At 37.7% G+C, this 15674-nt stretch overlaps 2 protein-coding genes across 3 annotated transcripts in view; both read left to right on the top strand.

The window, feature by feature from the left end:
• Window positions 1-15674, top strand: part of LOC118747653 (F-box/WD repeat-containing protein 7) — a 33701-nt gene that overhangs the window by 868 nt on the left and 17159 nt on the right. The window lies entirely within an intron of this gene.
• LOC118747656 (lectizyme-like) lies at window positions 827-1704 on the top strand. Its single transcript, XM_036481710.1, has one exon. It carries the CDS (start codon window positions 876-878, stop codon window positions 1701-1703), a length of 828 nt encoding a protein of 275 aa, XP_036337603.1. The 5' UTR covers window positions 827-875; the 3' UTR covers window position 1704.

Raw genomic sequence — 15674 nt, 5'->3', positions numbered from 1 at the left:
ATCCGTGCTACGTGCAATGGCTTTGCAAGATTTGGAGAATACCCCTAGTATTTTTACTCGTGATTTATTTAAAGAAAACATGTGAAATTTAGTTGAAACATCTTAGCCGTTTTTAGCCGGTTTTTTTTGGCGATTTAGCCGGTTAGCATTAAGAAATCGATACTGTTCTCTCTCAATAAATGAATCATTAAAATAAAGACATAAAATCGGCTGATGAATTTAGTTTTGTAGCTGAACGGTTTTAGATATCGACACTTAACAAACTCCTGCCTATCGTGACTCGGAGCAAAAATTGAAAATACTGACTGGTTCCGTACGTCATGCGGACTGCGCCCCTTGTGCGGTTGGGCGGGGATGGAGGGTAAAAACCGTTGGGATTGTTATAAAAATGGAGGGAGGTGTTTTTTTTTATTGAAAAGCGTAAATATTTGATCTACCAAGTTGAGGATTCTCTATCGAAATCGGTTGACGTGGTCCAAAGTTATGCGGTAACATACACAAAAAAAAAATATTCCGACGAACTGATAACCTCCTCCTTTTTTGGAAAATACTACTCTAATCAGGGATACAGCGTAAATCTAATCGGTTTCATTAGCCGTTATTTTAATTCCCCAAAATTCTTGTACGAGTACAAGCATACTTTCGGATAAGAAGCTAATCGCAACTAGTTTATTACTTCCACAAATCATCTGCACATAGCGGATTAATTTTAGAATAATCAGCTATTTCATCGTGCTTTCATAATTCGATAAGTTAAAACAATATACATTATCATTGGTCTAATACATAGTGATTGGTAATTTACTTTTTGTTTGTATGCATATAAAAAGCCTTCCTTTTTCATTTAAAAAATAGTTAAAATTTATTTCGCCAACATGAAGGTTCTCTTCTTGTTTGCTCTTTTCCTGGCGTGTGCCAACGCATCGGCTCTTACTGACAAATTCAAGAATCTAATTCCCAGCTTTGCCACCGGCTATATCATTAACGGCGAAGATGCTGAGCCACAATCTGCCCCTTACATTGTATCGTTGAGTTCCAATGCTAGCAGTCATTCTCACAAGTGTGGTGGCACAATTATTGCCAAGGACTGGGTTTTAACTGCCGGTCACTGCATTTCTACTGCCGTTGGAATGGGAGTTATTGCTGGTCTTCATAACCGCACTGAAGTTGATGAGAATACACAATCACGTGTAGTTGACTTTGGTAGAGTTCACGCAAGTTACAGCGGTAGTGTGGGACCTTACGATATTGGCATTTTACACATCTCCGAGCCCTTTGAATTCAACGAACGAGTACAACCTGCAAGCTTGCCACACCGAGAAGAGATCCATAGCGGAGAGACTCATCTTTATGGTTGGGGACGACCAAATCCTTACATATCTGCTGCAGCCCAGATATTGCAAACAGTTCAAACTGAGGTCGTCGAGTGGAACGAGTGCAAGGAAACTCTGCCTCAAAGTGCTCCTCTCCACGAAACCAATGTCTGCTCAGATTCCTTGCAGAAGGGCATATCTGCATGCAGCGGTGACTCTGGTGGTCCTCTGGCGAAGGAAATCAATGGCGCACCATCTGAACTTATCGGTATTGTATCCTGGGGATACACTCCATGTGGTGTTTACAATTTACCATCGGTCTATACACGTGTCTCTGCATACATCGACTGGATTGCTAAGATCCAGAGTGCTTACTATGCATTAAACTAAATGCAATAATTTAATAAATTTTGAAAACACAAAAATTTGACGTTTGGTGCATTTGCAAAGAGATTCACAGATTTTTCGATTCGTATGGTGAAATTAATTTCTTTAATGTACTACATGATTTATCAGATTCTTCTTGTTCTTGGTTGGCGCTGTAATAGCCTAAATGATTTTGGCTGAGTCTAAAACAGCACTTCAGTCGTTTCTCTTCTGCGCCAGTTGACGCCAATTGGAAATGTCAAGTGAAATCAAATCCTTATCCATATGGACTTTGCATCTACTTGCTACTAGCAGGGAGATCCGCTTTGCATACTTTCAGAGCTGGAGTGTTTATGTCCATCCGTACGGCATGGCCGAGCCAGTGGAGCCGTTGTATTTTAATTAGCTTAAAAAGCTCAAACAGCTCATAGCTTCAACGTCGCCAATGCACAAAAGCCCTTAAATCTTCCGCTGCAACTTTTTCCCGAACACTTCAGGGCCCAGTAAGTTCGTTGAAGGTGTGTTTCAGCTTTTCACACAATACCCTCAATAAGAGCTTTTAGCAAATATTTAGAAGACTGATCCCACGGTTGCTGGCGTCAATGGCTGGCGTTGCGCCCGATCGTGGTGCGGCCTTGTGACTTTTTAATCTGCAGCGGTGTGTCATTTCTCATCGCACCAGTTGTTATTTCAGACTCGCTGATAAGTAGTTCCACTGCTGGCATATGTCGGTTTAATGAAAAGTACTCTCAGGGCAGCGCGCTTAAGTGCGTTACAAGCGCTCAAATAAGCCTCGTGCAAGATAATTTGAAAGATCTTGTGATCGTATTAGCGACTTCCGGTTTCGCCCGGATGTGTGTTTAAATGACCGGAAGTCCATTTTTTTTTAATAGGAGCTGCATGTTTTTCTTACAGATTCGGATTCTGCGGACAAAACGGACTTCCGGTCGAATCCGGAAGTTGGTAATACATTCTACCAAAAGATAGAGCGTCCCCGACTTGGTTATTCATATTTTGTCGTTTTCCAATAAAAACATGTTCGTCCATTTTAGACGTCCAGGACGAGTTGAAGTTCCAAGGTCATTTAGGCTTTGAAAAAGACACTTCCGAGAAAAATGTTTAAAATAAAATTTACAACACCGGAAGTCGGAAATAGTCGGTAATAAAATAGATCATCCCCAAATTGGTAGTTCAAATTTTTGCGGTTTTCAATAAAAAACATTTATTCTATTTTATCTATTTTAGTGGGGGTGAACGAGTGATCTGTATACTTACATATGTATATATTTTTTATTTTCTTTTAAGTTTAAGAAACTTATTTCTTTAATTTAATTTTTACATTGTATGTTTTTAAAAAGAAACATATTTGGATTATTTTATTTGTAAATATTATTTTAAAAAGAAAAGTTTTTTTTGTTAGATTCAATTAATTTTATTTTTTTTATTTTTATTTTTTTAATTATTGTTATTTTTTTGAATGAAAGTTTTTTTCTGTTTTTAATTTTAAGTGTTCCAAAAAGAAAAATATACTTTTTCTGTTTTATTAAATTTTTATAAAACGTATTGCTAAAAGAAGAAAAACAGAAAAAAGCTAAGACAGAAAACAGCTTCCAAGATTGTTGAAAGACATTTGCCATAGTTTCCCTGTAAAGTATTCAAATTTCAATCACAAAGTTGGGCATTAAAAAATACCTGTGCCGTAACGTTAAGAAAAATTGACATTAAATTTGTTTCCACATACAATTTTTTTAAATGGCACAAATTTTTCGTCATTTCAATGCATTAGTTATAGCAATAACAATTCCCATGCTAATTCCTCGATATTTCTTTGATTTCTGTCAACAGTAAAAATGTCATTAGGCATTTTATAATTCCTATTTTTCTTTTTACAATTACACATTCACATACATACATATGTATGCTCCAACAAACGCTTTGTACAAATTTACTCAATTAAAAGCATCGCATGTTGTTTCAATTGCAACAGTCGCGCAGGTCGATTACATGCATATGTATGTAAATAACTATGTATGTAACTTATTTGTTTTACGCCTTTGCGGCACAACGAGGCGTATGAGTAATTTACGCAGTTTAATGTGCGATTATTTATGGTGCGCAATGTAGATACGTACATATGTAAGACTGTATGTAAGCAAGCGCATGTGCAAGTAAATATGTATGTATGTATGCATGCAGCAGTGTAGATTACTATGGGTTATTGGCACTAACACGTCACTAAACAAATTGGAGCTGACTTTTATCGCGCAGCATATCATTTATTGCACTCTTTAAGATCAAAGACAACTCTTAGTCATACATACAAATATATGTATGAATGAATGAATGAATAACTCCTTTATGCTGTCACATCTTACACTGCAACATAAACATACAAATGCACTTACATTTACATACATACATATTCACTTTGAATGTATACTTGTGTGGGGGGGGAGGCCGCTGGAGAAGGGGTTGCACTGCTCGCTGTATAATACCAATATTTATTGCACTCATAGTTATGAATGACTTTGCTGACAGGCAGCAGTTGGGGGTGTGTTTTTAACTGGTGTCACATGTGCATACATATGTATGTATTTGGTTGGTTGTCTATGACTGACTGTCTGCCGACCGGGATGTTTGTTTGCATGTCATTTCGTATTCGATTACACACTCAATTATTCATAAAATATTTGTGTAAAAACAATTTCGTGAATATGCACATACTTTTTCATATACATATGTACATACATACCTACATACGTGTACATACTCGATATTCATGTTTGTTTGTTGGCAAAAATTTAAATATTTGATTATTATCTCTCTGGATTATTAATTGAAATTGTAGTTTCCAAACAAAAATATACATCTGTACATACATACATACATACATACATACATAGTTTGCTTTTACTTTCACTTATTAGACGCTGGGAAATCAATAGTCAATGGAGAATGAGTCAGTCAGCCGCTTAGCAAATAAAGAAAACTACATATGTATGTATGTATGTAAATACATTTGTATGAGCAATTGAAATTTTTTTCCCCTTGGAGCATTAGAAGCATTCATAGTTGGTAATTTTTGTCATAACTCGTCCATATTTTTTATAATTTTTTTCTCTTATAGCACTGTCACTGACGTTTTTAGGGATAAATAGAGAAATAATCCATATATTCCAATATATCGATGGTCCTGTGCATTAACGGCACAACTAAAAATTTCACTGTTTTCAGTTATACAGCGGATTAGGTTTATAAATAACCATAATTTTCTGTGGCAAATCGATATATGCTTAGTTGTTATCAATCCGCCAGAGCCCCAGTTTTGCCATTTGTCACACAAAACCAAAGTAGGCAATCTTTACTACTGAACAGTGGCACATGTCTCACATATATCGTGAATATTGGCATAAGTCAAAAACTGTCGATAGGCTAAGGATGCTTTTATGTGAAATAACGACACTTTATATTTAGTGCCTAGAACACTTAAATGTTAGTACACTTTCCCAACTCTGATTATTATTAGCTGCGGAAGTTCAATTTCGTCTTTGAGTAAATTTTAAATAGTCCGTTAAGCGCCATCCCACAAACAAGTTATAAAACTAAAATTTTTTTGTTGATAATTTTGTTTTTTGTTTGTTAATTTATATTTTTAGAATTTTAACATGAAGGTGTGCTCGTCCTTAATTATTTTTGTTTTTGGTATTTTTTTTGAAGTCTTTTAGGTCAACATTTTTTTTTTTTGAAAAAATGCATATCACAAATCGAAAGGGTATAACAAAATCTATTGAAGCTGATATCAAAAGTGTTTTAAATTTAATTATATAAGAGAAAAAATTATTAAAATATGTGTTGTAACGTAAAACCGTAAGAACAGAATACAAAATTTTACTTTGATAACTTCACCGGAATGCTCATATGGTGACCACCGCGGTAAAAGCTGTTAACTTCGTTTAGTAAAACTTTACAGTACAGCGAAAAAACATCATTACGTAATAACTACGCAGTACCTTAAAAATTTGAACATACCCTTTTGTTACCCTTTATATTCTATTCCCTGACCCACAAAAAATAAGTTTGTGTCGCTAAAGGAATTAGTAGACTTTATTTCGTATCAAAATAAAATAAAAACTGGACTTATCGGTTTTTATACTAAAAAGCCTCATTTGTAAACATTTCTATTACAAAAAAATACAAGAAATTAAGATTTATCATGCAGACTAGTAGACGTCGTCTTTATCCCTAAAGTTGGTAGGGGCGACTATATTAGCTCTAAAAGCTCCAGGCCCATTAGCATGGTGTCGTTGATGCTGAAATGTCAGGAGAGATTCGTTGAACTGCGCGGAGATTCGTTAGGATTCAGGCAGAAGGGCGTCAATATGTCACGTGCGGAGTTCATTGGGTCTATCGTCACGGCGCTGTGCTTTATCTCTTGCTTTTTAATTGATTCCCTGCTGAACAAAGTTAACGGCTCTAAAATCTACACCCAGGTCTTTGCAGATGATGTTGCCTGCCTAATTACAGGCCCTTCTCTGTCAGGTGTTTGCAGGAAAGCGCAACCAATACTGAGAATGATTGACACTCGGTGTGGTGAGATTCGCTGTCCGCCGCTAATCCAACCAAAACTATTGTTGTGCTCTTCGCTAGAAAGAGAAGCTTGAATAGCTTTTTCCCTTAGATGCAAAGTATTTAGGTGTAAAATTCAGTGCTGCCATTTTAGATCTTTTCAGAATAGATTTAGCTTTTTTAATTTGGGTTTAGCGGAAAAAATCCCGTTTAGCTTCTAGCTTTTTTCTTTCGACACTCACATCACCTTGAGGAATGAGCGAACGGGGAGCAGTAGTTGCAAGACGGTTTTTTCCTTAGAAAATACATGGAAAACCTTTGAGGGACCCCTAAATATATTTCGATTTCAAAATTAAAAAAATAGGAGTCTATTTTTTATTTGATATAGAACAATGCTAGGGGTCAGGGCATTAAAATTCCGACTTTACTAATTTTGCAACACCCTAATGTACACACATACATTCCCAAAAATTGCGCACTAAATATCCCCAACTGTATCAATCGCACCCATGTCATTCTAGAAGTTTGTGTTGCTGTGATCTGAGTTACTGAAATGACAAATCGCTGACGTTGACCGTTGCCCGTTAGCATTCTTGCAATAAGCGAAAAAAGTGCAATTGAAAAGCCAATTAGTTTTTGGCGATGTTCAACGCTGAGCTACGGAATTTACAATCCTTCTTTCGTTAACTTTGTTTTTCCACTTTTAATGTTTTTTCAGGAAAAACAGTTAAGCGCAAGTTACAGTAAATGGCAAAAAGTCAACCAAAAGCAAAACAACAAAAAAAAAGACTTTAGAGAAAAAAGATTAAAGCAACAATGATCAAACATCGAAAAGAGTAGCGTAACTAAATCCAAACAAAAAAAAAAACGTACAACAACACTAACATCGCAAACTTAAATCGCCAAAAATAAGTTGGGTCGCGTGTGCAATTCGGCGCATTGTTGTCATTTAGTTTTTACGAGTAGTATGTGTGTCCGCAGTAGGCTTAAGGACGATAGCGAGCCTCCATGCGTACATGAAAAAAAACAATCGAATAAAAAAATAAGAAAAGAAACACTTTGTAACAAAACAAATCGTTAAGTTGTCAAATGAATTTACAAAACTTCAATACAAAAAGGAAGAATAAAAAAATTAAACATTGTCATTGAATTTGTTGCAGTATTTTAAGATAATAACTATGTTTCAGAGGTACATACATACGTCCGCATACCATACGGACATTGAAAGGTTGCAGTTTTCATACAAACTTTTATGTCAAATAAAACGTCAAAGTTGAAAAGAGTTTTGTTCTTTGTTAGGTAAGCAGAAATGCCCAGCAGCTATTCTTTTGCGGCGTGTAAAAAATTCATGACGATATCTTATAATTGTAGAGAATGTTTTTTTGCATTTCAATTTTTTCTACTTTCTTAGAACATGTGCCAAGCAACAATCACTCTTTGGCCAGTGTAAGGAACCATATACCATTTTTTAAATTATTCCGCCATATTGGATCCGCCATTTTGAGGTTTAAAAACTCATGGTCATTTTCATAATCAGCGACCCCACATACGCCCGAGTAACAAGTTTCGAGGTAATTCAATGAATTTTTAAAAATTTGTCCGCCATTTTGGATTTTTGAAACCCGACTGAAGATTTTTACAAGCCTTTCGGGATCCTTCTGGCGTCGAGAGACGCTTGGTTGGGCCACCTCCGCTTGGAACACTATCTGCACACCGACGACTCCAAAATGGTATGCGGAGTTGAATCAGGCGTTTTCTTGGGACTGTTAAGATTAATCCACCCGCCTGATTTTGTATCCTCTATGTATTAAAATGCAGCGGTCTTCGTATTTGTCAACGCAGGCGGCCCACATTTTCTCAGACAGCTGAGTGGCCTGTCGTCTTTTCTCAACAAAGTCGAAGCTGATTAAGGATTGCATAACTTTAATAAACTCAGTTTCCAGGTCATCGCAAAACTCTCAGAAGTGACAGTGCAGATGTGTTAGTCAGAGACGACGGGATCCCACCCCCACTTACCTACCCTTTATATAGAGAAATCTTTCTCCACAATTTCCACAAATCGGACTAAAGGTGGTGAATGATGTCAGGCTTCCGTATAGCCAAACCCGTGCAGGAGAAGTTGTCTTCTAGATAATTCCACTGAAATCTATACTGGCAGGTGGAAAATGGACTGCGGTGTGGGCGCGGGTATTCTCTCATACGTCTCTCTCGTTCCGACTACCGAACTTTGCTTGCATCTTCCAAGCTGAAGTGCTTGGAATCGAAGGAGCCTGCAAGGCATTAGAGAGAAATTGAAAAGAACCGGTAACAAAATCTAGAATAGTCAGAGATTTCAAATGCACGCTTCTACTAACCAACCGAGTATGTGACGAACACAAAAGTTATCAAGAAAACCCAGAACTGGCGATTAATCGGTTATAATACACGCCAAAAGGCAGGGCATCACCTACAACGACTTCTGTAGAAGCTGAAGGAAGGATAACGAATTGGAAACAGTATATCACTTTCTTTGCAGAGGTTCAGCTATAATGAGGAGCAGAAATACCAAACTAAGAGCATGTGAGTTCACATCGTTACAAGATCTGTCTTACGCTATTTCGTAAACCATCCCTCAAGGTGTGTTCTATTAGATTACTTAGAGCAATTATTCATATTTATTTTTAAGTAACGACCCTTTCTATTCATTAGGGATGAGTTTACGATGTTGTGTTAAGAGCCTGAGGTAAAAATTTGCTCTTCAAAATCCGGAATGCACTTTTTATCATATATATGTATCTTCTTTTTTTTTGCCTTTGACTTTCCGGAACGTATTAAAAAAAATCAATATCAAAAAACTTCGAAAACCTTGTATGTAGAAGTCCGACTAAGTGTAGCATAAGAAATAAATTGGTTAAAGGGGCACAGATAGGCACAGGATCTGTTATTGGCTTCTAGCAATTAATAAGACCACAAACAGCTGAGACCTACAAATATAATTAAAATGAAAACAAAAATGGTTTGTGAATGCGATGGACAATTCTCCTAGAAAAATCGGCTTCGATGAAGGCGAACTCGACATGAAGTGCGTCAAAGAATCTAGCGTACAAAAAACTTGCCGCGACTCTCGAAGAAGATTATTTGATTCCACGAAGAAATTTATCATAACACTCAGTGATGGGCTATAAAGGCAATTGATTTCGAATTTCACATAACCATTCCCAAAAAAAACCTTTGGAAGGAATATATTCAGCACCGTACCTTGGACACAATTTTCATGAAGACCTGGATAGTTGAACAGCGGCAACCGATTTCCGAAATTTCACTTTGACTAATACCATTAAAGGTATAACAAGTAATCAAATGCGGTGCTGTGCTCACAAGGACTTGCGTTCGAAGTATATACATCCAATAGGGAAGACAAAGCTGGTTTCAAACTGAAACAGACTAACAGATTAACGATTTGTTGTGAACGAAAAGACACGCGCAGCAAATTCTTTGTTTTTACCACACAAAAAAAAAAAGATGCAATTGAAAAGAAAGGCCGAAAAAATGCAACAAACAGTTAAAACAAATGACAATATAGCAGTGTAAAAAACAGTTAAAAATTTCAAAGCAAAGCATCGAAGTGAAAAAAAACCTGCGCCAAGTGGAACGCACTTCACTGAGGTTGCGACAAAAAATGCCACAGAAGCAAATGCAACCCGTTCGGCTGTATTTTTTTTTGTTTTTTTATACAACCTTTTAGCCGAAATGCAAACTGGCAATTAAACGTATGTACTTTCATTTCCACGCCTAAGAGGCTCAAACCACACAGAGAAAAAGCGAGGCACAGGCAAACACAAATCGATTTGAGCTCAAAGGCGCCTCCTGCTCAATCGCACTTTTGTGAGATAGCACAAAGCAAAAAGGATAAGTGTGCCAGGGGATGGCCACACGAACGAAATGCATGCACGCACGCACGACTAGCAATACAAAGGTCAGCGATCGGTCGAAGCGGCGCTTAACTGGCTAGTGCGTTCCACAGAGATTTTTCGGACGGAAGTTATGTCACTTATCCTTGGTCGTTTCTTACGGGTATATACGAATGTAACGGGTGATTTTTTTGAGGTTAGGATTTTCATGCATTAGTATTTGACAGATCACGTGGGATTTCAGACATGGTGTCAAAGAGAAAGATGCTCAGTATGCTTTGAAATTTCATCATGAATAGACTTACTAACGAGCAACGCTTGCAAATCATTGAATTTTATTACCAAAATCAGTGTTCGGTTCGAAATGTGTTTCGCGCTTTACGTCCGATTTATGGTCTACATAATCGACCAAGTGAGCAAACAATTAATGCGATTGTGACCAAGTTTCGCACTCAGTTTACTTTATTGGACATTAAACCAACCACACGAATGCGTACAGTGCGTACAGAAGAGAATATTGCGTCTGTTTCTGAGAGTGTTGCTGAAGACCGTGAAATGTCGATTCGTCGCCGTTCGCAGCAATTGGGTTTGTGTTATTCGACCACATGGAAGATTTTACGCAAAGATCTTGGTGTAAAACCGTATAAAATACAGCTCGTGCAAGAACTGAAGCCGAACGATCTGCCACAACGTCGAATTTTCAGTGAATGGGCCCTAGAAAAGTTGGCAGAAAATCCGCTTTTTTATCGACAAATTTTGTTCAGCGATGAGGCTCATTTCTGGTTGAATGGCTTCGTAAATAAGCAAAATTGCCGCATTTGGAGTGAAGAGCAACCAGAAGCCGTTCAAGAACTGCCCATGCATCCCGAAAAATGCACTGTTTGGTGTGGTTTGTACGCTGGTGGAATCATTGGACCGTATTTTTTTCAAAGATGCTGTTGGACGCAACGTTACGGTGAATGGCGATCGCTATCGTTCGATGCTAACAAACTTTTTGTTGCCAAAAATGGAAGAACTGAACTTGATTGACATGTGGTTTCAACAAGATGGCGCTACATGCCACACAGCTCGCGATTCTATGGCCATTTTGAGGGAAAACTTCGGAGAACAATTCATCTCAAGAAATGGACCGGTAAGTTGGCCACCAAGATCATGCGATTTGACGCCTTTAGACTATTTTTTGTGGGGCTACGTCAAGTCTAAAGTCTACAGAAATAAGCCAGCAACTATTCCAGCTTTGGAAGACAACATTTCCGAAGAAATTCGGGCTATTCCGGCCGAAATGCTCGAAAAAGTTGCCCAAAATTGGACTTTCCGAATGGACCACCTAAGACGCAGCCGCGGTCAACATTTAAATGAAATTATCTTCAAAAAGTAAATGTCATGGACCAATCTAACGTTTCAAATAAAGAACCGATGAGATTTTGCAAATTTTATGCGTTTTTTTTAAAAAAAAAGTTATCAAGCTCTTAAAAAATCACCCGTTAGTACTATGTGTATGTTTGTGTGTATGCATATAGTATGTAGTGTGTTTGATTTTTTTTTCTTACTACTGTGATTTTTGTAAAGATTAACCAGCGGCTGCTACGGTCGATAGAGGTGGGATAGCACAGTTTGCATAACAGTACTTTGTGTGTAAAGCTGTTGGTTGACAGTTGGACATGGGCGCAGGCGCTGCAATTACGCGACATCACTGACCTGCATTTGCGTGTGGCCGCAATCGGAAAATCGGATTTCCACAAGAGAAAAAGGCAGTGTTGGTTGGCAACAAAAAAAAAAAACTGGATAATTTAAATGCATAGCTACATACATACATTCATATGTAAATGCCTATTTAGTATACATATGTGTAATAGGCATGCAAAGAATGCTATTAGACGCTTTTACAAATTCGCCTCGTGACCTATTGTCTAACCTTCTATTTAGTTTAACGAAAGAGTTATGTAGAATAAGCAATCAGACACATGTATGTATGTATGTCAATGTTTTAACAGTTTAACTGTAAATCACAGTTGTTTAGACAAGCTTACAATTTTCTAAAGTGTCTCCTAGTACAAATTAAAATTTTGAAAAAATAAATTAAAATATCTCTTTTGTTTTTTGAAGTTTTTTGAATAACTAGCTACACTTGAACAAAAAAAAAACAATAAACATTAAACATGTCTCTTCCCTATTTACCTTCTCGCCACCATACATATGTATGTATGTACCTACCCTGCAAACCAAAGTTCCCGAAATCTTAACGAAATCTTTAGGAGTATCTGATTTCTGTAACGATTTTTTTCCGAATCTTCAAAGAAAATTATATGAAGTGGTTGACACGAACTCGTAAAGAAATTTCTGTACGAAAAATATAGAAAATTTTGAAAAACGTCTGCAAGAAATTCTTCACATAGCAGCATTATTTTCATTTCTTTACCGATTTTCTTCCGAAATTTCGTAAAAGAATGGAAGTGTGCGTAATTTATTTCATTTTAGAAAATTCGGCAAAAAATCGGATGGGATCCTTCCGAATTCTTTAAGATTTCTTTACGATTCAGAATATTCTGAAAAAATGGTTTGCAGGGTACATAAGTTCTCCTACAAATATGCGTAACCTGCTAACAAAGAGCACACAAGCCAGACTTAAATAAATTGTGTAATGCCTAAGCACTGTTAAATTCGCTAAATATGTATGTATGTATTACACATTCGAAGTATAGTATGTTGCATGCTGTATAACCGTTACATGCAGAGCGACGCCACATTAGCTTCGCGTTTACTTCTTATCAGCTCAAACTTATCTATCTTTGCTTGGTGAATGCGCTTGATCATTGCCAGCGCAAGTGCACCTTTTTGCTAAACAAGTAGCAAGCGCTGATTAAGTATTTATTAAATTACGAGTAGGTTGTTACTCCAATGTGAGCTATGTACTTATTGCTACAGCTCATTGGTGCCAGCTTTCGTCCCACTGGCATTGCCGGCAGCACTGGCGTTTTGTACATGTCAATTGAACATAAATAATTTATGTTTGCACTGAAGTGTTTGTTTTCATGTACGACCGTTATTTTGTCTTATAAAAAAAGAAAACTGTTGTTCTTAGCCTTTTTTATTAAAATAATAAATATTAAAAGTCAATAAGCGCACAGCTGCAGGTATGCTAACGCTTAGTAGTCCTAGAAATAACCCAGAAATCGTATGTGTATCTTAGCTGTGATACATAAATGATATGACCTTTTAGTCAAAGACTTTGCGCATGTGAAAACTTGTTCTTTAAACTAGCGTTTTTCTCTGCGCTGTAGTAAATGAGGTTACTTTGGAATGCAGGCAAAATAAATAGTTTGCTGATATATGCATAGACTGTTGGCTCAATGTTACTCGTAATCGGCGAAAAAAACAAGATTTACTCGGTTTACGCGGCGTTTAAAAATCTTTGCTATTTCAAAAAGCCATTGATACACTGGTTTACCGTAAACGAAAACCAATGATAAAGACCTGGAAGCAATTTCTAGTTGGGTATCACCGTCGTGGGCACCCGAACAGACCCTCGCCACGGCACGTCAGAAGGCTTCATAAAACAACCTCTGGATCCGTCAGCTTAGCGACAGACCTTGAACGGCATTCACAGACAATCAGTCTCGAGTTATATAGTGGACTCTCGACCTGTGAGTGCCGTTCTGGGCACACAACCACCAGACATTGACGAGACAGAGCTTTCGGCTGCCTCGGGAGACTCGGAGCACAATAGCCCAATTTCTCTCTGGCTACTGCCGCAGCAAGAATGATAGAATACAAGATTGCGCCGATCGGAGAGGATTTTTGAGAATAACTTGTGTGTGACGTCACACTGGTGCAATTGCGAGAGAGAAATGCCAAAACGTGAGCAAGAATGGAAGAAGAAGAAAATATGTTGCAAGGAAAACGTAAACAAGTTGCACCAGTGTGACGTCATGCAAACAGCGATTCTGTCAAATTCGTTAAGAGAGGAATAGCGGTCCGAGATCGGCGCAACCTTTGTATTCTCTCAATCGTGCTGCCGCAGGTTGAATTCATACTTGAACAGAATAAATGCAGATGTGCCAAAGGAATGTCCGGCAAGCGGAGACGCGCCTCATTCCCCGCATATTCTTATTTCTTCGCTTTTCAGCCCTCGATAAAGCTCTCGCACAGCTCGCTTTGCACTCAATCGTGGCGTGGCTTTGTAGGCAGTGGCAGTGTCTTTTTCTCTGCAGTGGCTTGACATTTCTCGTCGTACCAATTGTTTCTGCGATTTAGTTAAAATCCAATTACTTCGTCGGCGGATTCTTTCCCTTTTCGGCTTTCAGACTTTGCAGAGGTCTGGCTTTCCATCGGCTGATCGGCTCATCAAATCCTTCGTACTGGGTCTGAACCGGTCTAAACCGATAAGGGCATGCATAGTGGGTTAGTGTCTCATTTCCGCCAAAAGCTTAAGTTAAGTAAGTTACTCAGGTAAGTTTCAATCGGTGATCGGCATGGTTTCTTTCGTGCTTTTTTTCTTTCGTTTGCTTACACTTAAAGTGGGCAATTACGCCTTCGAGTTGTAATCCTCTTTTTCCAATAGGCTCAAACTGCATACTGCAAAATATACTAGCCAGAAATGCGAATGCTTTATAAAACAGAGAACCAATTTGAAATATGAGTGTTTTTACTCTCTTGAAAATGATATATGCAACCTCACATCCGCGGCTTTGCATTTTGTTAATACGCGGTTTTGTACTTTAAACGGCGATATGTATGTATGTATATGCGGCAATTTGTCATCATGTTGCAAAATCAAAATAAGACGTTTAAATATCCGAAGGCAATAGTCGTAATATCCTTTTGCGTCGCTTTATTGAGTAAAATTTATTTTAGCAAATTTCAATTAAGCGTGAACATGAACTGCCATGACAGAATGTGAAAGACTGATTTTAATGGCGAAGATTTAATGTGACACATGCTCGCATACATATGTATGTATGTAAGTACGTTCGTTTGTTGCATGTACCTGCTCGTAAATGTGGCATGCAACAACTGTCAACTGAGAATCTATGCAAAAATGGAGATGTACGAAATGAGTGCTAAATAAAAATGAAATTGTCATTACTCTAAGTAGGTACATGTGTCCCCAACCTAGAAGCAGCTACCCCAAGACATTCTGCTAGAAGCAGGGAGTAAAACTATTTGTATGCACATAATGCGCGCATGTGTGTTTAAAATTAAGAATTCTCGAAGGGCGTTAAAGTAACAAATCTCCATGAAAATGCATGGAAAAAGCTATTTGAGTAGAAGTAGAGGCGGCAGCAGAAGAAAAGTGAAGCTAAAGACAAAATAAAAAAAAAATGTGGTAATAAAATGCTGCATTTTTGTCTCATCATTTCAAAAAATGGGCGCGAACAAAAGTTGGGACAGCAGAGGCAGACTGGCATCCGTACAGCAAGACAAAAATTAAAAAAAAAAAAAAACAAAAAAAAAATTAAGCAGCATAATTCAAGGAGGCAGCTGAAAATCGCTGAATGAGCGTTGATTTGGCAAGGGGAAATAAGTGCATGTGGCAGTT

This window comes from Rhagoletis pomonella, unplaced genomic scaffold (genome assembly GCF_013731165.1).
Source record: "Rhagoletis pomonella isolate Grant_MI unplaced genomic scaffold, Rhpom_1.0 Rhpom_scaffold_00012, whole genome shotgun sequence".
NCBI classification, from domain to species: Eukaryota; Metazoa; Arthropoda; class Insecta; order Diptera; family Tephritidae; genus Rhagoletis; species Rhagoletis pomonella.
This window is presented reverse-complemented; position numbering and strand designations above follow the sequence as displayed.

Coding starts and splice junctions, on each gene's coding strand:
- LOC118747656 (XM_036481710.1), top strand. CDS start 876: ATGAAGGTTCTCTTCTTGTTTGCTCTTTTCCTGGCGTGTGCCAACGCA.